The 21,100-nt window shown below is 42.0% G+C and overlaps 1 protein-coding gene across 2 annotated transcripts; it reads left to right on the forward strand.

Annotated features, from left to right (window-relative positions):
• The first annotated feature begins 936 nt into the window (after positions 1-936).
• LOC103531436 (protein mono-ADP-ribosyltransferase PARP14) lies at positions 937-20,055 on the forward strand. 2 transcript variants are annotated; one of them, XM_030454406.1, is made up of 19 exons: positions 937-1,136; positions 1,274-1,380; positions 1,474-1,507; positions 2,375-2,440; positions 3,175-3,372; positions 4,502-4,789; positions 5,403-5,639; positions 6,536-8,787; positions 10,200-10,430; positions 10,736-10,957; positions 12,103-12,193; positions 12,756-12,905; positions 13,401-13,463; positions 15,101-15,268; positions 15,801-15,995; positions 16,095-16,688; positions 17,782-17,927; positions 18,463-18,637; positions 19,341-20,055. In XM_030454406.1, the coding sequence occupies exons 1-19, from the start codon at positions 947-949 to the stop codon at positions 19,628-19,630; spliced, it is 5,697 nt and encodes a 1,898-aa protein (XP_030310266.1). In that variant the 5' UTR covers positions 937-946; the 3' UTR covers positions 19,631-20,055. The 2 variants fall into 2 exon arrangements, with proteins under 2 accessions (XP_030310266.1, XP_030310267.1); XM_030454407.1 differs by lacking the exon at positions 2,375-2,440 and having other exon boundaries at positions 943-1,136; positions 19,341-20,049.
• The last annotated feature ends 1,045 nt before the right edge of the window (positions 20,056-21,100 follow it).

Consider the following 21,100-nt stretch of genomic DNA (forward strand, 5'->3'; position numbering starts at 1 on the left):
TGATAATCCACCAGTTCCCATTTTATCCTAGTCAAAGTTTGCAGGCTGTGTTCTGCAGCAGAGTTCTGTTGAACGTCCCAAGCCTTTGTCCTATGACCAGCTGTACAGAGCCTTAGTTTCTAATCAGAGCTGTGCAGTTTAGGAGCAAATCTACCCAATTTGCAATCAAAGTCAGGTATTTAGCCTGGGTTACATTACAGCAAGCGAGGCGAGCACACATCTGGGCTCACTGGTGTGAGAACAGAGCATTAGGAACTAAAACATTGACTGCCCACCAAGAAAAAAAACAGCACGTTTGTCAGCACTGGTGTGTAGCTGTCTGCCACCTGCGATTATAATATTTAATGATATTTGGCTATTATCTGCTTCCTCAATTGACTTCCAGTGAAGTTAGGGAGGGAATTTCCATTTTCTGCTGTTTTATTGCCTCGTATTTGGGCACGTCAGCAAAATATGCTGCAAGAACACCATGACCTTCACAAGGGCAAGTCCTGAGCCCTTGGCTAAAAATGTCTCGGCCAGCTGGCACGTCGGTCTGAGGTATACATTCTTTAGTTGCAGTCTTGCACCGTTATAGAAGTATTTTCCGACGGAGAATAATGGAAGCGAGTAATTTTACTTTGTATCCCGATTGGATTCGGAAACCTAAGGCATGGAGAGCGAGGTCCGTGTTGTTCGGCGCCCAAGCGCTCTGAGCTCAGGCAGTGGGAGCTCAGTTTAATGCCACAAGGACTCATGTCCGGCTCTGGAGGCACAGCCCCGCCTTGCCCATCTCCTCAGACGGGCGGACTCCGTGCTGTCCCCTTCTGTCTCCCCCCGAGAGGGACCGGGGCCGAGACCGCCCCTCTCGGCTCGGTCCAGGGGAACCGCCCGTTCCTTGCACTGGGCGGAGCCGCCGCCGAGACTTTCCTGAAGAATCGAAAGCGAAAGGGGGGTGTGCGGTGCCATGGCGGAGCTGCGGCCGGGAGCCCTCCCGCTCCTGGTGAGCGGTGACTGGGGAGCCGCCGAGCCGCCCCGCGCCCTGAAGAAGAAGCTGCTCTGCTACTTCCAGAGCCAGAAGCGATCGGGCGGAGGAGAGTGCGAGCTGCAGACCGACGACACCGGGCACATCCTCATCTGCTTTACCCAGCCCGAGGGTGAGCGGCCGGGACGAGGGAGGGGGATGCTCAGGGCTGCTGCCGAAGTTTGGGGAAGGAGGTGGGGGGGTAAAGGGGAGTGTGCGGTGTCTGCCCGTACCCTCGCCTCCCCTCAGCGGTGTCTGTCGTGTTATCAGTGAGGCAGCGGGTGCTCGACCGGGGAATCCATGAGCTCGAGTGGGAGCACAAAGGGAGGCTGTCGCTGCTGGTCACCGAGCTGCCGGCGGGCGGACAACCCGCACAGGTGAGGCGGGCGGGGAGGGATGGTCCGGTCCGGTCCGGTTGGGTAGGGCGAGCAGGGCCATGGGTAACCGCTCTGCTCTCGTTCTGCTTCCAGGAGCTGGGACGGGCCGGCGGGACAGAGGCGCCAGGTAGGGGCTGCGGGGTGGGGTCTGAGGGCAGCCCTGCGCGGCACACTCACACCCAACGCTGTCCCTCTAGTGATAAACTGCAAAATGTAATACTTAAAGCACTGAAGTAAACTCCGAGGGATGTGTAACATTAGCTGAACGAACTAGCTTCCTAGGCAGTGTTTTTTTGTTTGGTTTGTTTTTTGTTTGTTTGGCAGTTGGTTGTTTTGTTTTGTTATTTTGTTTTTGGTTGTTTTTTTTTTATTTTAATTTTTTTTAGGCTCCAGCTGACATGGCAGGGGTTGGCTTTTTTTTCCTGCCTGCGAGCCAGCGTTTGCCAATGGCAGGCAGCCCGCATATCTCTGTCTGTAACTGTGGGAGGTGCTCCCGTGGGGATGGAGGGGGCAGACCAGAAGAGACACACCGCTGCTATCTTTTGTTTGCTGGTGTAGCTGTGCCCTTTCTTGTTTTAAACTAGGGGGTAGAGATGTCTTGCAGACTCGGAATAAGTTGTGATAAACACTTTTACAGAGGTGCCTAGTTTCTAAAGGTGCTTCTCTCCAGAAGAGGGATGTCCTTGACTGTCCCCTTACTGTTCTTAATGAGGATACTGCTGTAATGCATGGGAGGAACTGCTTACAGTGGTTCATGCAGCTCAACTAAGGACTAGTTTGGACATTATGCCTAAGGCTTTTTTGAGCTTAATTGGTGTTTCTGTAATCACATTCAACATATCTTTTTTAAAAAAGGAATATATAGAAGTCTGTAATTCTGGAAATGTCAAATGAAACTAAATTCAAGCTGTGCTAGCTCCTTGGGTCTACAAGAGTGTGACTTTTTCTTCCTGAAGTACACTGCAACTGAGAAAGCATTGTTATTTACCTCTAGTTAATGAACCCCAGGTGTCTCTTCTTACCTGCCAGAATAAGGACACTCAGCAGCAGGAGAAGATAGGTGAGTGTGCCTCTTACTGAGCAAAGACCAGTGTATTCTCTCTTCACTGGCTTTCAGTGACCTCAATGCTGCAGTAGTGCCCTCATCCTCTGGGTGTCTTGTGATGTTTGTCTAACAGTGTAGAAACCATGATCTTAGGATAAAAGAAATAATTATTTTTTTCTTTGTACAAGTACCTTAAGGAAACTTCCCACTTCACTGACTGCTCCCACTTCACAGGTCAGCTCCTTAGGGAGGACATGAAGTGGATGATGGCCTTTTTTCTGGGTTAGGCTCTCCCCAACACAGACCTTCTCTGCTGCCACCAGCCCTGCCAATGTGACCCATGGTAGAACATCAATAGCTGTGTACCCCAGGTACACCTGAGATCCTGTGGTAGCCAACACATGTAGACTCATGGCCACCCACAATAGTAGCTGGAACTGTAAATGGAATAAGCTTTTCTAGCCATTACTCCTGCTGTCCTTGACTGGGGATGCCTTTTCTCCTCACCTGCTCATACAACAACTCATGCTAGTGATATGCTCAGCTTGTTTGGGATTTTAGGGCTATTGTAGAAGAAAACCGAACACCTCAATTACTGTTTATTTGTCTGTTCTTTTCCCTGACTTTATGTGTGATCTGAACAGAAAGTAGCATGAAATCTTAGAATCATAGAATCATTCAGGTTGGAAAAGACCTTTACTTTCCTGAAACTTTTGCTTAAGGTATCGGGGTGTGATTTTTAATTTCAGAATCACGTGTGAAATTGGAAGCTGAAAAAGCAACCTCCAGGAATTCTGCCATAGTAGTAACTACTGCCCATGGCGAGGAAATAGAAGATGATATCCTAGAAATGTACTTTGAAAATAAAAAGAAATCTGGTGGAGGGCTCATTGAGTCCTATATCAGAAAGGGCCTGCAAAGGATCATCACCTTTGAGAATGAGGAAGGTATGATCATATCTTACGGGTGTTATGTTACTAAAGCTGCCTTTTGAAACAGGGCTCTGCTGGTGCTGTGTCTCTACGTGGGCTCTGCTGCCACAGAAATGTTGTATTGTTCCCAAAGAGAGACAGAATGTAAAAGGAGCAAATGTGCCCATCTGTCCAGTGCAGATGTGGGTTTCTGACCGTGTTTATAATAACCCACAAGGGAAGAGGTGGTTCTCTAGACCTATCCCAAATGTTTGATTGAGGGTCACAGAGAATAATGAAGGAGAGATAATGTCATGAACACTGCAGACTGAGTAAGCTGTAATTCTAGTCCAGAACACTGGATAAAGTGTAGTACAGTGTTAACTGCAGATCATGAAAAACTATTATTTTGTTGTATCTTCTTTCATATTAATTTTAATTGCCAGGATTTCGAAGACTGGGAGGGAAAGAGATATAAATGTTACATATTTGTAAGACATAGACATGAAGAGTCACCTCTGTGGAGAAAGTTATTTTAAAGTAGCCTCAGTTTATATTTACTTTTCCTCTGTTGGCTACTTGTTAGTGTGTGAAGGATGCATGCAAAAAGAGGGAACTTTATACTAGAGAAATTGTTAAATAGTTAAATATTTGTTAAATACACAACATAAACAGAATGGAAATCATTTTCTTTAGTTGCTTTTATTAAATACTAGTTTTCTGGAGAATAATTACTTGCATTTGAGGGCAGTAGAAAGGAGGTAGCACCTCAAAAAGTAATTTTTTTTATTTTTTTTATTTTTTTTATTTTTTTTTTTTGAGACTGGGGACAACTAGATCATAAAGTAGCTTAAATCCTGACCCTAATTTTGGATATAGCTTTGCCTTATTTCAGTTTCTCCTGTGATATGAGAAAATATGTCTGGCCAGATTTTGAAAGTTTAGTTCAGTTTAACACATGGAGGCCCCATTCCTGGAGACATTCAAGGTCGGGCTTGATGGGGCTCTGAGCAACCTGATCTAGATAAAGGTGTCCCTGCTCACTGCAGGGAGGTTGGACTGGGTGAACTTTAAAGGTCCCTTCCAACCCATTCACTGATTCTGTATTGTTCTGCTGTGGCTGGAGGGGGAGGGAAGATCATGTTTTTGTTTTCCTGTGGAGTAGATGCCCAAGAAGTTCTGCAAAGGAGGCATCACTCAGTGAAGAAAATAGATCTGCTTGTGAAGCCATGGCAAGAGGAAACTCTCCAGAACAGATGCCAAGTGGAAGACCCTCAAGGATCCCTGCCTTCCAATGTAGTTCTGCTTGAAAATGTGCAGGAGACAGCAAAAGAGGGCATGTTAATTTTGCTGATAGAGAACATCAGTGGCTTGTCAGATGAAGATGGTGACTTCAGTGTGGAAATGATACCTGAAAACCGTGCTGCTGTAGTTACTTTTACTGGAAATATTGGTAAGAAGAAGTCAGAGTTGCAGATCTTTTTCATTTGCTACTTGTGTGAGAGAGACTAAACAGGAAATTAATACTCTCTGTCATATCTGTTTAAGATATAACCTGATCATCACTTTAAATGAGGATTTACTCTGACTCTGCTCAAGTTTTTATTGTTAAGGTGTGGAGGCTAGTTAAGTCAGAAGAGGGCTAGCTCTCATTTGGGTGGTAAACCAAACAGGTAGGACTGAGACCAACTATAACTACTTCATACAAGCAACAAAACCATGTATTCTGTCTTAAAACATATTGATGATAAAACTTCTCCTTGTCTAAAAATGAACCTGATCTTATGTTCTCTTGAGGTTAAAGAGACCCATTGCTACTCAGTAGGAAAGCTAGTGACAAATTCTGGCTACAGTACTTGTAATCAACAATTGTGATCAGCCATGTGGTGAATACCAGTTGACAGATACTGAATCTGTGGGCACCTCTGAGCTGACAGGTGCTTTTGGTGAATTCACATGGTGTTGGTCTGCTAACAGCATAGTAGAAAAGCAAGCTAGAAGTCTGATATTTTTGTTAGTTTGTTTTTCTTTTGTTTCTTTGTTTTAATTCTCTGTTCTTTTTCTAGATGCAGGAGAATTTGCTAAAATTTTTAATCAAAACTACAGAGCAAATAAGCAAAATATCACTGCACGGTGCCTTGAGCTAACAAAAAGCATTAGGGCTGAAAATATACAACCTAACATCTCCAGTGACTTTTTAACTGTCTACTTTGAAAATAAGAGGAATGGAAATGCACATGTGGTAGATGTTCAGCAGCTGCCAGATGAAGATGCAGCTATCGTTACATTCAGTCACCATAAAGGTAATGCAGAAATAAAACCCCCATATTTCTCTGAGATTGTTTCACTTTAAGATCAAAATGTGGAGTTTCAAGAGAAGTGCCTACTTTATCCTCATAAAACAGCAGATCTGGTGCTTTGTCATCAGGTCTCTGCTAAATAGCAAGCTTAAGTTTTGGACCAGCTGGGCATGAGGCATCGGATTTTTTCTTTTTTATGCACTTTTTGTTTTACCCAGGAGTTGATCCTAGTAGAGTTCAGGTTACAGTTGGGGTTCAATAGGGACAGCACAGCCCCACATAGTGCAGGAGGCTTCTCCCTGGTGCCTTCACTTCCAGCTGCCCTGAGGCAATGTGAGCTGTCTGGCTCATCTGAGGGTGACTTCTTGGACAGCTTCTTGGCTGAAGAGCAGGTGCTGTGGCTTGTCTAGGCTGTGACAGAAACATGAGAATCTGTGGAAGGTGCAGGACAAGGGAAAGCTGTAGGCATTGCAATGAAAGGGAAAGGGAGAGCTGAAGGCAAGCTGAAGAAAATAAACCCTCTTTTTTAGGGGGAAGGGAGGAGCAGTGCTTTGATGCTGCCGAGTAACAACTCTGACAACTTCTGATTTGGGGAGTTCAAGGACAGCACATAACAGAAGCAGGGGCAGAGGTGGTGCTGGGCATGCTTCCTCCTGGGGGTGGATGGTGATGGTTCCTACCTGTCTCTCTTGAGTTAGTTTTTGGCATTTAAAACTAGTATTTCTGCCTATCTGGGAGGGGGGGGGGGGGAAGCTGTTGTAAAATTATTGTAGAAGAAGCATTTTTTATAGAAAACAAAATTAAAAAAAAAACACAACAAAACAAACTTAACTGAATAAACCAGGAGATCTTTGGTTTTAAATGCTAATACTAATTGTTTTGATGTTTGTTTGTTTTAGATGTAATCAACATCTTGGCAAAGAAGCATTCACTCAACAACACACCAATCTCTGTCTACCCTTACTATGTGTCAGTGGGAGTAGCTCTATATGGAAAGGAAGGGCCACAAATAAAGAAGCCAGATCCAATTACAGTGCCTCTGAATCCGTATATCTGGCAATACTTGCAGAGGAATAGGAGGTTAGTTGAGGCAGTAAATGAAGAAATGGCAAAGTGTAATTGTGAGGTAACCTGGCCTGAACCAAACTGTGCAGATCCAGTAGTTACTTTACATCCTTCGGCTTCTTTGTTTGAGCAGAAGAGATTAGCAGGTCGATTGATCAAGACATGGAATAAAAATGTTTCCACAGCATTTTCACACTGCATGTTGAAGTACAAAGCAACTGAATGTCAAGTAAGCTCAGAAGTGTGGGAAGCCATTAGAAACAGCTTTAAGCATGATGAAGTTCTGATAATCCCACTTATCTCCAAGAATTTAGTTGTTCTAGTAGGTGAAAAAGAAGTTATGAAGAATGCTGAACAACACCTGGTGCCTCTGATAGAAAAGACCACCAGAGAAATTGAAAGAGAAAAGCAAAGAATTGAAAGAATTGTGCTACTGGATACAGGAGAATATGCAATTTTACAGAGTACTGGTCTTGAAGAAAACGTTTGTAAGCAGTTTCCAGACCTGCAGATGATTTATGATCATAGGCAGAAGACACTTAGCCTGTGTGGGTTGCCTGAGGAAGTTAATAATGTAAAAGGGGAAATATTAGATAGTTTACACAAAATGGTAAAGAAAAGACTTGATGTCAACCCCTATATTTTCCAGTTTTTAGAGCATATTGATAATGAAACCATGTGTCAGAGCCTGTTTATGTCAAAACAAATCAGAGCCTTTTATGAGGTCTCTGCAGGAGCCATCATCTTGAAAGGAAATGCTCCTGAAGATCTCATAAAAGCAGAAGAAGAAATAAAGAAGGAACTGGATGATAAAAGCCTTACTGTGGAGGACCAGTCAGTCCTCCAGAAGGAGGAATGGAAGATGCTTACCAAGCAATACTGCTCTGAGGGAGCCATAACAATCACTCAGAAAGAGAGTCAGGTCATCATTGCTGGTTGTTCTGAAGCAGTAGCAAAAGCCTCAGAGGAACTTTTTAACTTTATAGATGAAAACACCCAAGTACAAGAGGTTATTGGAGGAAAGCCTGTGGCCGTCATAGTGTTCTTTGAGAAAGAGAAGACTGATGTTTGGGGTGCCATACAGAGTAATGGTGTGCAAGTTGACTTTAACACACAGCAGAAATGTAGAGTTATATCCTTGAGTGGGCCAAAAAGAGAAGTGCTGAAGGGAGTCACCTTAGTTGAGCAAACTCTGTCTGGCCTGCATTCTAAACGTGTGGTAATTAAAGAGCCAGGAGTCAGGTCATATTTCAAAGAGCAGGAACACTTCTTTGCCACCAGAGCAAAACAAGACTTTAAGTGTCTAGTCATGTTGGAAGAGTCAGGAGAACAAGGGGAGGAACATCAAGAACATAGTGATGGAGACAAGCCCTATAGGCGGGTGACCATAGGTAAAACAGTAGTAGCAGTGTATAAAGGTAACTTATGTAATTACCCAGTTGATGTTGTGGTAAATGCAGCTAATGAAGACCTGCAACACCATGGTGGCCTTGCTGAGGCACTGTCAAAAGCAGCTGGTCCAGAGCTGCAGGAGGAATGCAACGAGCTGGTGAGGAAGAACGGGAGCTTGAAGCCTGGGTGCACAGTTATCACGGGTGCTGGGAAACTCCCCTGCAAGAATGTCATCCATGCTGTTGGACCCAGGTGGAGGACACAGGAAGCACAAAAGTGCATATCCTTATTAAAAAGGACAGTAAAGAACTGTCTAAAGCTAGCTGACACATACAATCATTGTTCCATTGCTCTGCCTGTTATAAGTGGAGGGTTTTTCGGCTTCCCGCTGCAGACGTGTACACATACAATTGTATCCTCTGTCAAGGAGACCTTGGAAGAATCCATGGAAGACAGCAACTTGAAGGAGGTTCATCTTGTGGATATTGTACAGGATAACATTAAGGCTTTGAACAAGGCACTGGAAGAAGTGTTTTCTTGTAATTCAGTTTCCTCTGAGCAACTGCAGCCGATCACTACAGTCCCTCAGCGTAAAAAAAGCAAAATTTCTCAAAGTAGCAAGAACTTCCCATTTGTAACAACTCAGGAAGGCCTTGACATTGTGCTGAAGAAAGGAAGTATTGAAGATGCTACCGTAAGTGCTTTAAATTATGTGCTTTTAAAATACCGAGTGCTTTTTAAAATTATTTATTAATTTTTGTATTTAAGGAAACTAAACCACAAAACTGAGAAAAATGACCAAGCCTAGACCATCATCTGTAATTAGCAATGTAACATGTTTGATATGCCACTGGAACTGGCTATTGCTGCTGGTAGTAAGAAGTGCTGTTAGTTGTCTGTTTTACCTGCCAGATACGGATGGCTGTGCAGCGTTCCATTTTGTCACTTCCTGGCACAGGCACACAGCCCCCTGTGCTATACAATGCAGTACAGTTTGGCAGAGGCAACTGGAGTCAGCAGGAATGCTTGTGGGCTCTGAACCCCTACCTTGCTGGGCACGGACCACCTGCATGCAGCATAGACCTTCCCAGGAATCCTGATTTACAAGAGTGTGCTCAGTGTTGGCTCCCGCACTCAGTACCTGAGTATTCTGATGTGTGAGAGCAGCTGGGCTGCACCCAGATCCACTGTGGTCCTGAGGCAGTGCAGCCATGCATCCCTGAGCCCACAGACAGTCTGGTCCTGCCTCCAGCTGTAGAGTGTTGGTCTGGGGAAGCGTTGTCCCCTCTGCCACTGGTGAACGCTGGCACGCAACGCGCGGATGCTCTTGCGTTTCCTGTGGAGAACCAGCTTCACTGATTTGATTTCCAGTGGCCTCCTGTACTGAATTGCTGCTAGTGCAGTAAGCTACCTTACTGGGATCACTGGTACTGGATGCAACTCCTTTTATAACCCTTTCCATAGTGGCCAGCAAATCCTTTCAGGAGTGGATGCCTCCCGCAGCATGTACAGCTCCTCCATTTGGCTAGGGCAGAATTAAACTGTGTACAGAGTCCTCCTCCTGAGGAGCCAAATATAGTGCCTAACACAATGCCCATTGCTCTTTGCCTTCCTCTCTGTAAGCTACTGCTTTTCTCACTCCTTTCTCCATGGCTTTCCTTCAGACTTTGTTTTGATCTTCTCCTTTTTGTCTAGACCAAGTGTGTATGGAATGTCTTGCTACCTCAGTGAACATGGATTTTTGGTCTGTGAGCTTCTCTTAGAGAATTAACTTCATAAATATTTTAAAATGTTTGGTTGGTTTTGTTTGTTTGTTTGTTTTCAAATGAGTAGACAAGGAATGCAAAATTTTAATCTCCTGTCTGCTTGAAATTAATGTTACTGTTAACCAAGCTTCTATGTTGCCACAAGCAGGTTCATGGTATTAGAACTCTGCATAACTTTTCTGTTTTATTCCAAAACTTCGTTCACTCTCAGATTGCTGTCTTAGACCTAAACTTTGTAAGTAAGCAGGCTATATTTGATTAATCAGTGCAAAATTTTTAACTTGGTACTTAAAAGGCTTGATGCTTAAATGGTAGGGTTTATTTGCTTGCTGTTTTTCAGACTGACATTGTTGTCACCAGTGTTGGCAAAGATCTCCAGCTTGGGGGAGGCCCACTCAGTAAAGTTTTGCTAACCAAAGCAGGGCCAATGCTTCAGGTGGAGTTAGAAGAAGAAGGCCGAGGAAAAATAATTGAAGAAGGATCTGTTTGGAAAACACGAAGTTACAATCTAAATTGCCATGTAGTACTTCATGCTGTCTTACCATGGTTCCAGCAAAATGGATCTGTAAAGGTAGCAGAGTTTTTTGTTTTCCTGGGGTCTAATTTGACTGGGCTTTATTGTGGGTTTAATGCAACTTCTCCTTTGAAATAAGGGACAGTTTTTTATGATCATATAACCATAGAAATGAGTGTTTGGGCTGTTCTTTTTTAGCTGTGTGGCTAATCTCTGGTCGACTGATATATTGCTTATGCTGTATGCAGTTATCTTATGCTGTATGCAGTTATTGTATTTCAGTGCTAAGAGGTAAAGTCCTATATTGCACATACTGGAAAAAATTACTTTCGGTAACTGGAAAAAATAATTGTGCTTTACAGATCTTTGGCAACATCGTCACCAAATGCCTGCAGATTGCTGAGGAACTGTCTTTAAAGTCAATTACTTTCCCAGCCATTGGGACAGGGCGTTTAGAATACCCAAAGCCTTGTGTTGCTAAACTACTGTTTGACAAAGTTTTTGACTTTAGTAGTAAAAATGGAATCAATTCTCTTCAGGAAGTTCACTTTCTGTTGCATCCAAAAGACACGGATAATATTCGGGTGAGTTAGCCTGTTTTTCATGTCTCTGCTATATGCCCCTTTGTTTAGGACTGTCTCACAATGCACAATACTTAACTCTCCCATGACAATGGATCCACAAGGTGCTTGTTCTTGTACTAAAGAAGTAGCCTTTCAACAGTGTCCATCATCTGAGTTCTCTTGCCTTGTGGTCACCTGCCTGTCACATACAGCCCTGCTTCGTCCTGGTCCTTTTCTGTTCCCTGGTAATGCTACAGATTGAAGTGTAATTACTCTTTATCTCATGAACTCGGAATCACAGGATTGTCATGGTTGAAAATATCTCTAAGATCAATCATCAATATCCCCTCCACCCCAAATAAAATAAAAAAATATCTATATCACCATGCTCACTAAACCGTGTGCTGATGTGCTTTATTGACACAGGTTTTAAATACCTCCAAGGGATGGTGACTCTACCACCCCCTCACCTTATTCTTCAGCACATAGGACTTGCCTACAGATAACTTTGCTGCAACTCTTGCATAGATACCTTCTCCCTTGGAAAAAGGAGTGTTTTCAATTGAGTCCTAATGTCCTTTTAGGAGGAATAACTATGCTAGGGTTGCTGTGCTGGTAAACTTCTCCAGCAGAAAATATATCAGTATTGTGCTATCCCCCTTTCTTCAATATCTCGGCACAAGTTTTTCTGTCTCAGTGCTCAAGTTACTTATTTCACCATACATCTCTCAAAAAAGAGCAGTCATACTGTGAACTCATGCCCAAATATGTGTTTCCATGCATATTGACTTCTGCTGTTCTGTGCACTAGCTAACACATTTTGAAAGGCCAGACTGGGAGGTTCCTGTGCCAAAGCCTGAACTGTTGTGCACAGAGAAGGGTGGTGGCAGCTGCAAGATTTGAGTTAGAGTGTAAACTGGTCCTTCAGTGTAAGGATGCCACCTGCTAATGTATTCCCCTAAGACTTTGTCTTAGTTTTGTTACTCTGTCCGTTGCTTGCACTAAAAAACTTTGCAGCCTGAGGGCAATGCTGTGTCAAGACTTGCCACCAGCATTAGGGCAAATGGTAGGAAGTAATTTGCATTAAGCTCTTTCTAATTTTTTAAAATTTTTTTTAATTAACTTTACTTTTCAAAGCATAATTTCTGCTGTGTAATCATTTCCAGGCATTTAATGAAGAACTTGAAAACAGATGTGGAAATACTGTAGGTGCTAAAGGGAAGAAGAATATTCAAAAGAAGTCTAGCCCAGGCACAGGTAAGCTTGTGGCACAGAAGTTGTGTGCCTGCTGGATTTTATTTATTTTATTATTTTAAATATTCCAGAGAATGCCTTCATTATGCATACTTAGATATCTGTTTGGTAACTGCAGAGTGTAGAAACTGAGTTAAATGCTGAAAATGTAATCATGTTTTTACAGATAATATGTCAGTAGAAAGTTCCTCTCGTGCAGTAGAAAACAAAGAGAGGGGGGGGAGCAGGGGGTTGAGACTTGGAAACATTGCCACTGTCTTACCTTGGAGTTTTACAAGGGCTTACATACTAACATGTTGCCAAGTAGTGTCTGTATACTGGATGTGCAGCAAAGCAAGGCTTTTTTCCAGCCATCTCATCAGGAACAGCAAGAATGGGTATAGGTGAAGGTTGATCCAGAGACTCCTGTGAGAAGGAGTGGTTTCCAGTTAACTTGTCAGGCAGTCCTCTTCACAGGCTGTCTGGAGACAGACAGTGATCTCTAAGTGTTGCACCCATAAACCAGTGCCTTTACCTCTTACTTCATTGCTCCCTTCTGCTCAGGGTCTCTGTTTCCTTCCTGCAGCATCCTCCGACTCCTCTCCAAGGCCATCAGAGGATGTATATGAAATGATGTTTGGCTCCATCCTGTTCCAGGTGGCAAAGGGTGATATTACCCAGGAAGACACAGATGCCATTGTGAACATAACAAATCATAGCTTCAACCTCAAAACAGGTATTTTTGTTGGTAATGTGTGTGAAAACAATGTTTGTTTGGAAAGTCTGGATAAGGGGAGTAGGAATTTTTTTTTCCCAGTATTTCAAACCCTTTTGTTTCAAAGGGTGGTTTCTGTTTTACTGCCTAGGGTCCAAATGTTCATTTAGGAAATGTCTGAACCTTTTTCTTGTTACTGTGTCACAGGATGGCATGTTTATGACTCTTGTAGAAGGAGAAACTAGTGATATTAACTTTTTTTCAATCGAACATCTCTCAGACTAAAGTAGAAGACAAAACTCAATGAGGTTTTGACCTCAGTGAAACTTACTAGGTACTTTAGATATCACTTTGAATTGACATTTTTAAGCTGAAAATTTAGGCAATACTGCTTTTCAGTTACAGCCTTTGGTGTTTTTAGGACCGAGATACTTTAAGTATTTTGTGGTACATAGTTCTGCCTCAGATGGGACTTCAATGGCATTAACAGTGGATTCATGTGTCTTCTCATTTAAGGTGTGTCTAGAGCAATTTTGGATGGCGCTGGAAAAACGGTTCAAAAGGAATGTGCTCAGTTAGGTATGGTACAATGTTTCTGGCCTCCTTTCTGCAGGTGTGTCATGGTTTAACACTGGCCCAGCAATTAAACCGAATGACAGATTAATCCCCCTCTCTATTAATCCCCCTCCCTGATAAAGGAAGGAGAGAGAATAAGGGAGAGAGAGACTTATGGGTTGGAAACTAAACTACACAGCTTTAATGGAACAGTAATGTTAAAAAGAAAATATCATCATATTTATACAAATATACAGGAAAATTGACACCACGTTCCTCCCAATAACTCTCACGTCACCACCGAGGCAGCAGGGCAGGCCTGGGAAAGTCCAGGCTGGACTCCTGGAGTCAGCAGCAGTGAGGAGCTGGAGGCAGGAACACACAGATTCAGGCTGGCATGGATCAGGGCCACAGGCAGAGGAATGGATGGAATCCTCCCAGGAAGCTGAAGCAAACAGGGACAGGGGAAGAAGGCGAAGCAGGAAGGGGTTTGACCCTCGTGATCCCTCAAATTTATACTGAGTATGACATGTATGGGATGGAATCCTCTGTTTGGTCAATTTTGGCATCTATCTTATCCGTTCTTCCCCAAAGGAGGGCTGCAGGAGTAACCTCTTTACTTCTTCTCTCCTTCCAGAGGGCAAAATGTTCCTCAGAGCTGAGCAGTGTCCTTGGTTCTGCACACCAGTCTCTAGCAGTAACTATAAACATCGAGTGTTATCAGTCCTAGAAGCAGATACTGTCTGAGAAACTTGCTGTTAATTTCAGCAAGTACAGCTACTTACAAGAAACTTAGATGAAAGCAGAATTACAAGACAGAAAATCACCTTTATCCTGGACCAAACCAGGACGAGTTGTTCAAGCATTGCAGGGAATCTGTTGCACTTTCTCAGTGCCTACTGTACACCTATCTGTATCATGCTCTGTGCTTACACCAGAGGGGGCTTCTAGGTGTTTATGTAAGAAACTGAATCTATTAACTATTGCACCCTCTTATTCCAATAAGGCTTTCCATGTCAATCTGCAACTCCTTTTCTCATTCCCAAGGGAGAAAATATTTGCTTTTGGCTTAAGCAGCAACATTCTACCATGTGCTCTGTGACCAAGGGGTTTTTACCTAAAAAGGGGCATTTATTCGTAGACTGGATTTAGCTAGAGAACAGAAAATATACTGAGCAGTAAGGATGGGCAAGAATGTGATTTAAAACTCCACAAAGCGAGGCAAGTAGGAAAGAGTTGGGTGAGCTCGGAAAATCAACCAAAGGAAAATAATTATGTGGAGGAGATAAGTGGTAAACCTCTGTTGCATAGACCAGGTAAACAATTCAGGCTAGGTAGCCTGAGGGTAGATTGCAGGATTGTGTGTTTATGAAGACAGTGTAGAACTAGTCTGTGTGAAGTCCTTCAAGCCTGCAGAGTAAACTTGACAAATAAAGGCCCACAAAATTTGTTTGCAAAATGAGACAAACATTTTACAAACTTAAAATGAATTATTGTGCCTTGAAGGTGAGAATAGAAATAGGGACTTGCACAGTTTCTGGAAGGAGACATGAAGCTTATCTTGGAGCACATTTGTCATAATTTCGTATCTCCTAATGAGGATTAGTACACATATATTATTGACTGGTTCATTTAATTTCATTCTCCTATGTATGTTTCAGCTGCGCTGGCAGACAAGAGCTATATCATCACCCGAGGAGGAAACCTGCCATGCAAAAACATAATTCATTTTATTTCCCAAAATGATATCAAGCTGCTAGTCTCCACAGTGCTTGAGGAGTGTGAAACACAAAAGTACACCTCTGTCACCTTCCCAGCAATTGGAACAGGTCTGTCTCCCTTTTGAAATGGTTCAGTGCCTGTGATTTGGCTGACCTCAGAGTTCGGGTGATGGGTTTGATGTATCTGGAGGAATTATTCTTTGGTGAGAATATACTCAGAAACTGAAAACTTTCAAACTGCTATTAGATGCTTATGAAGACCTAGTAAGCTTTATTCCTTGCAGATAGTATGTGAAGAATGTAAGTGCTCTTGAGCCAACACCTCCTTGCTAACAGGGATTCAAAAGTATTTCTGTTCTTCTTGGAGCACCATAAATATTTGTCATAGCAGCTGATATGTGTGTGCAGCTCATCAGAGAATATCCAGGGAGCTGCTACTTCTTCTGAACTCAGATCATGCAACTCTGGAGAGCAGCCATAAAAATTGGGTTGATATGGATACAATGTGAACCTGTCCAAAAGGCCAGATTGTCCATTTTTCTTTACTTGTTGTGTTCGGTTAGAGCTGTAGAAGTCTTTTGAACATTTTTAACAGTTATTAATGCTTTTTAAAGGCAAAATACATATTACTTTTTTTCAGGTGAAGCGGGTCGTGATCCAGCTGTAGTGGCTGACAACATCATAGATTCAGTAGCTAACTTTGCAAAGAGTACCTCTGCTCCATCTTTGAAAGTTGTTAAGGTTGTCATCTTTCAGCCACATCTTGTGAGTGTGTTCCATAAAAGCCTGCAGAAAAGAGAAAGTTATGCCAAGTCATTCTTATCCAAGTTAACGGGTAAGTAGATGTCACTTAAATACAGGTTACAGATCAACCTGTTTAGCACCAGTTGATAGTGGTGAATCTTAATTACAACATTTATGTATTTCAATTTAGCATTTTGGAGCTCTGAGAAACGTTCTCCAAAGGAAAAACCCAAAATAGTTCTGGAAAAGAAAGTTGACGTCGCTGTTGTGCATATTTGTGGTGAAAACAAACAGAAAGTGGAAGAAGCTGAAAAGTGGTTGAAAACAGCAATTTTACAGGAACAGTTGCAAAAAGACATCACAGATGAAACTATCTCTCTTTTTGGTGAAGCAGAGAGTAAGGAACTGTGTGACCTGCAAAAGAAATATAAAATTGCTCTTTATTTGGATGGTTGCACTATTCAAATTTCAGGTATTATGAAAGATGTCTTGCTTACTCATTCAGCTATTCTAGAAATGATCCACAGGGTGAAAGCTGCTAAACAAGAAGAGGCCAAAGCAGAAATTTTACAAAATGTAATTGAGTGGAAGTACTTTGAAAAGGATTTCTACGTGCCTTTTGACAGTCACACAAATATGCGCTTGGAAGATGCTTTCGTGAGTAATCAGGAGTGTATTTCAGTCATCATCAATGAGAAAAAATACACAGTGTATGTAAAAGCCAAGTACGCTGAGGATGATAAAGGGGAACGCATAAACATTCTACGTCTTGATAAAGCTGAAGGTAAGTAAAAGTATCTTGATGTTCCTGTGTTAAAACAGGCTGCACACAGCCTAGTAAAAGCAAGAAATGGTGTAAGAGTGTGCAAAATATTGTTAGGAGCTTTGCGCAGGTCATTGTCTTGAGAATGTAGAAAGGAACTCAGCTGGGCAAGGAACATAAAGGAATCCTGAAGTTAATTTTTTTGGAAAGGTAGGTAATGTGTTCTGAAGTTTTTAAGAGGCTTACTAGCAATGAGTTGGGTATTTGTAGCAGTTGTCATTCTAGATCTCAGCTTATATCTGTTCTTGAGATGTACACCCTTCCATTTACTCCTCGTCCATTATAATATAAAGAGCTACCTTTTTCTTCCTCATCCATACAGAGCTTTTCCCTGTGTGTTATTTTTATTTGCCTGTGACACATTTTATAATCTCAATGGGAACAACTTTTTTTGTCTGCTTAATGCCTGAAAGTGAAAGTGGAGGGGTTTAAGTGACTGCAGCTCCCTGTGCCTTACTAATGCCTCCTATACATATTTTAAGATTTTAAATTTTTGTTCTCTTACCAAAAAGTGTCACATATGAAAAAGGCTTCATGCTTCTAATGGAGGGAGCCTATAATGCTGGATGTCTGTAGTCCATGCATCGGCCAGTGTTCCTGTTGGACAGAACAGGGAGGTGTTGGGCTTGGTATTAAATGAAAGAAGGGAAGAAAGGGAAGACTTTGCTTTTCAGGTGAGGAGTATAATCTTAAACTTTTTAAGGTAAAACCTTCCGTGTTCAGGTGCTCTGCTTCTAGTATCCTAGTTGTTGAGAATTAACTGCTCTAGTATTCCTGAATTTGCTCCATGTCCTTGAAAACCTGGTTTGCAAGGAAGGCTACTGGTACAAGATGTTGCAGGGGATCCCTCTTCAGCTGTGAAAAACAGATTTGTCTAGAAACTATCAATTCAGGCACATCAATTGCTAGTGATGCAACAGGCAATTGCAAACTGGCAAAGACCAGTGCTAGTGATAAGCTAAATATATGGGCTTTTAGAAGGGTTTGTAGCTGGTCATGTTTTCTTTTGAGCAGAGGATCTGTGTAAATATGTTTGCTTGTGTTTCTTCTGCAGATCAGCTGTCAACAATGCTCCCTGCAACGTGGGATGATCAGCAAAACCAGCGGCTCAGAATAGTGGAACTGAAACCAGACTCAAGAGATTATAGAGAAGTGCAAGAAAGGTTTCTGAGGACCTGTCCGTCATTTAAAATTGAAAAGGTAGAAGCACATAATCATTTCTGAGCATGAAAACTTTGGTAAGAAGTGATGAAGAATACTAAATAACAATGGAAAAATAAATCCCACTGGGATTTCTCAAGTTGTGCAAGTCTTTATGGCTGTTGCCAACTTCAATCAGCATGAGTTCAATGCTGCAGTTGAGGTATTTGGAACCACTCTTAATCAGCAGCTTCTTCAGCACCAAGAGAGGGTTCTTATTCTTTAAATCTTTTATAGCAGAGCACAGCACTTGCTTACTGAACCCATGTGGCCTTTGCAGGTAGGCATGTAATCTGCTCCATAAATCTGCAAAACTGTCATATAGTGCTTGCCATGGAGTATTTCTTTCATGTTTTGGGCTGGGTTCTGCTGCCTATCATGCAAAAGTTTGGAGTGGTTTGACTTGCTTACTGCATAATCTGGTATGCTTGTGCTGGAGGAGCATCTTGGAAGCAGATTGAACTGTTGATACACTAATATTTTTCATGATAGCAAAATTTGTTCTTTCTTTCTGTCTGTCTTCCAAAATTTGCAGATTGAGAGAGTCCAGAACCCATCTTTTTGGAAGTTATACCAAATTACAAAGTGTGACATGGATAAAAAAAATGGCAACACAAATAATGAGAGACTTCTGTTTCATGGGACGAGTAAGGAATCATTAACCTTAATTAACAACCATGGATTTAACAGGAGCTATGCTGGAGCACACGGTAATGGGAATTTCAAAAAACCTTCTGTTTTCCTGGATAGGGGTAGGGCTGATTTGCCATGCCATCTTTATAGTCCTGCCTTGTATGAAAATTTTATTTTTTGTTTAATCTCCCCATTGCATATAAAAAGCATAATTGGCAAAAGATTCTGTTGTGGTTTAGCCCTCCAGGCAGCTAAACACCACACAGAATCAGAGAAAAGGTAAAACTCATGGAGTGAGGTAAACGCAGTTTAATAGGACAGAAAAGAAAGGGAAAATACTAATAATCATAAAATAATATACAAAACAAGTGATGCACAATGCAGTTGCTCACTATCCCCTGACCAGTGCCTGAGCAGTTCCTGAGCAGCTGATGCAGCCAACTCCCCTCAGTTTTATTGTTCAGCATGATGTTATATGGTATGGAATCTCCTCCTGATTAGTTGGGGTCAGCTGTCCTGGTTGTGTCTCCTTGCTGGGAGGGCAGTATGAGAAGCTAAAAAGGCCTTGACTGAGTTAAGCACTGCTCAGCAACAATTAAACCATCAGAATGTTCTCAACATTCATCTCATCCTAAACCCAAAACACAGTGTTACGCCAGCTGCTAGGAAAAAAATTAACTATCCCAGTCAAAATGAGGACAGATTCATAGGCTCTGGAGATGATAGAGAAGTGGTTATTGCTACTGAAATACTCACCAATATTTGTTTTCCTTACTACAGCTGCTAATTATGGAAAGGGAACTTACTTTGCTGTTGATGCTGCCTATTCTTCCCAGGATCTCTACTCCAAACCAGATCAGAATGGGAGGAAGTACATGTACTTGGCTCGAGTCCTTGTTGGAGAATATTCTCAGGGGATAAAAGGATCAATTACTCCAGCAGCAAAAAATGCTAATAATACTCTAGATCTGTATGATAGTTCAACTGATAATGTAAACAAGCCAACCATGTTTATCATATTTAGTGACACACAAGCTTACCCAGAATATCTTATCACTTTCACTAAATAAGCATTTTGATTGCAGCCAAGATTGCATGTCTTTCACTCTTTGAAAACAAAATATACAATGCTAGCAACAAATATTTTCACCGAATTAATTACTTAAAGTTTGGTTACATTTAAGCAACCTCTGGCAATTTTTGACAGCATTGAAATAGACTGTTTGTTTACAGTCAGACTATTTTGATTTTGATACTCTATGGGAAACTACTGTTAGGTTATGTATCAAGACTTTATATTTTATTAGCTTTTCCATGCAGCCTTATGGCCATCCTAATTGCAATAGGTGGGGAGTGCTGGCAGGTGAGTGGAAGGGCTTTCTTTCTGCCACTAACCAAGCACTTGATACTGTATTTCTGATAGATTCTTGCACTCTGTAAATGTCAGCTTGCATTTTGAATTATGATATTATTTCGGTAAATAAATTAATTGTAGTTAATGGCTTGTGTTTGCCTAAACCTCTCTAAACGTTAAGCATTGGCTTTCAACCCACTAACGTGATGTCTCAAATATGAATTTGCTTGGTTTTAATACCATAATCCTCCCTTGCAGGTTAATAAGAGTTTCTACAGAAGGTTATCAAAGTTGCTCAAATTACTTATATACAGCCTAAGAGAGACAGTAAAATTTGAGAAGCTGTTTCTATTTATCATATACCCGCTGCAACAACTTTCCTTCAATCTTAAGGAGAGATTAATATAGCAAAGAAAAGGACATGGAAGTGTGTGGTGTTTGGTAAGACTTAATAATCAGCTCTTTGAGATAGCTTATTAACAAGCCAGAGTTCCATGGTGCAAGGGGAAAGCAACATGATCTTTGTAGCTTGTTGTTGGAATAAAAAAATATTTCTTGCAGCCTTAGATATCCTAAGATCTTCCACTGAAAGAGCAGAGTGATGCAGCACTTCAGAATTTTAAAAGCCCTTGGCTCCTCTGAATGAAGGTTTGACTTTTCATTTGATTAGACAATTAGGAGAAAACTTTCCAATACTTTCTTTACATAGGGAGGTTGCTATTACTTTAAAGTTATATTGTGGTTGGTGCGTCCACTTGAGTAATAACCATTGCAGGGTACACATTGCTAGGGGACATATTTTCTTGGGAAGGTGGTATGAAATAATGCAAACCTGTAAGTATCTCACCAGAGCCATAAACATCAGGCCACTGGTTCATCAATGTGGCAGGAGCCAGAGGTGTCTCACTGCAGCTGGAGAATCACTGGTAGCAGTCTGAACCTGCAGTCTAGGAGGCAGTAATATATCTGTTCTCAGCTTCTCCATCACCACAAGAAGCTTTGGAGAACATCATGGTGTTTTTTCACCAGTACCTGCACTGCAGCTGCCTAGGGTGTCAAGCATGGAGCAGAAGCTTGTAGCTCTGAGCTCTGTGCAGGTGATGAGTAAGATGCTACTCTCTCCAAACACGTTTATTTTAATCAAAAGGCCAGGGGGAAGTTGGAGGGGTACGAGGTGACCTGGTTC

The sequence above is a fragment of the Calypte anna genome, chromosome 7 (genome assembly GCF_003957555.1).
Source record: "Calypte anna isolate BGI_N300 chromosome 7, bCalAnn1_v1.p, whole genome shotgun sequence".
NCBI classification, from domain to species: domain Eukaryota; kingdom Metazoa; phylum Chordata; class Aves; order Apodiformes; family Trochilidae; genus Calypte; species Calypte anna.

Excerpts from the sequence above, each read along its gene's own strand:
- LOC103531436 (XM_030454406.1), top strand. The coding sequence starts at position 947 with ATGGCGGAGCTGCGGCCGGGAGCCCTCCCGCTCCTGGTGAGCGGTGAC. Across the intron at positions 13,464-15,100 it reads AAAGGAATGTGCTCAGTTAG|CTGCGCTGGCAGACAAGAGC; the intron begins GTATGGTACAAT and ends TGTATGTTTCAG. Across the intron at positions 15,996-16,094 it reads ATTCTTATCCAAGTTAACGG|CATTTTGGAGCTCTGAGAAA; the intron begins GTAAGTAGATGT and ends ATTTCAATTTAG.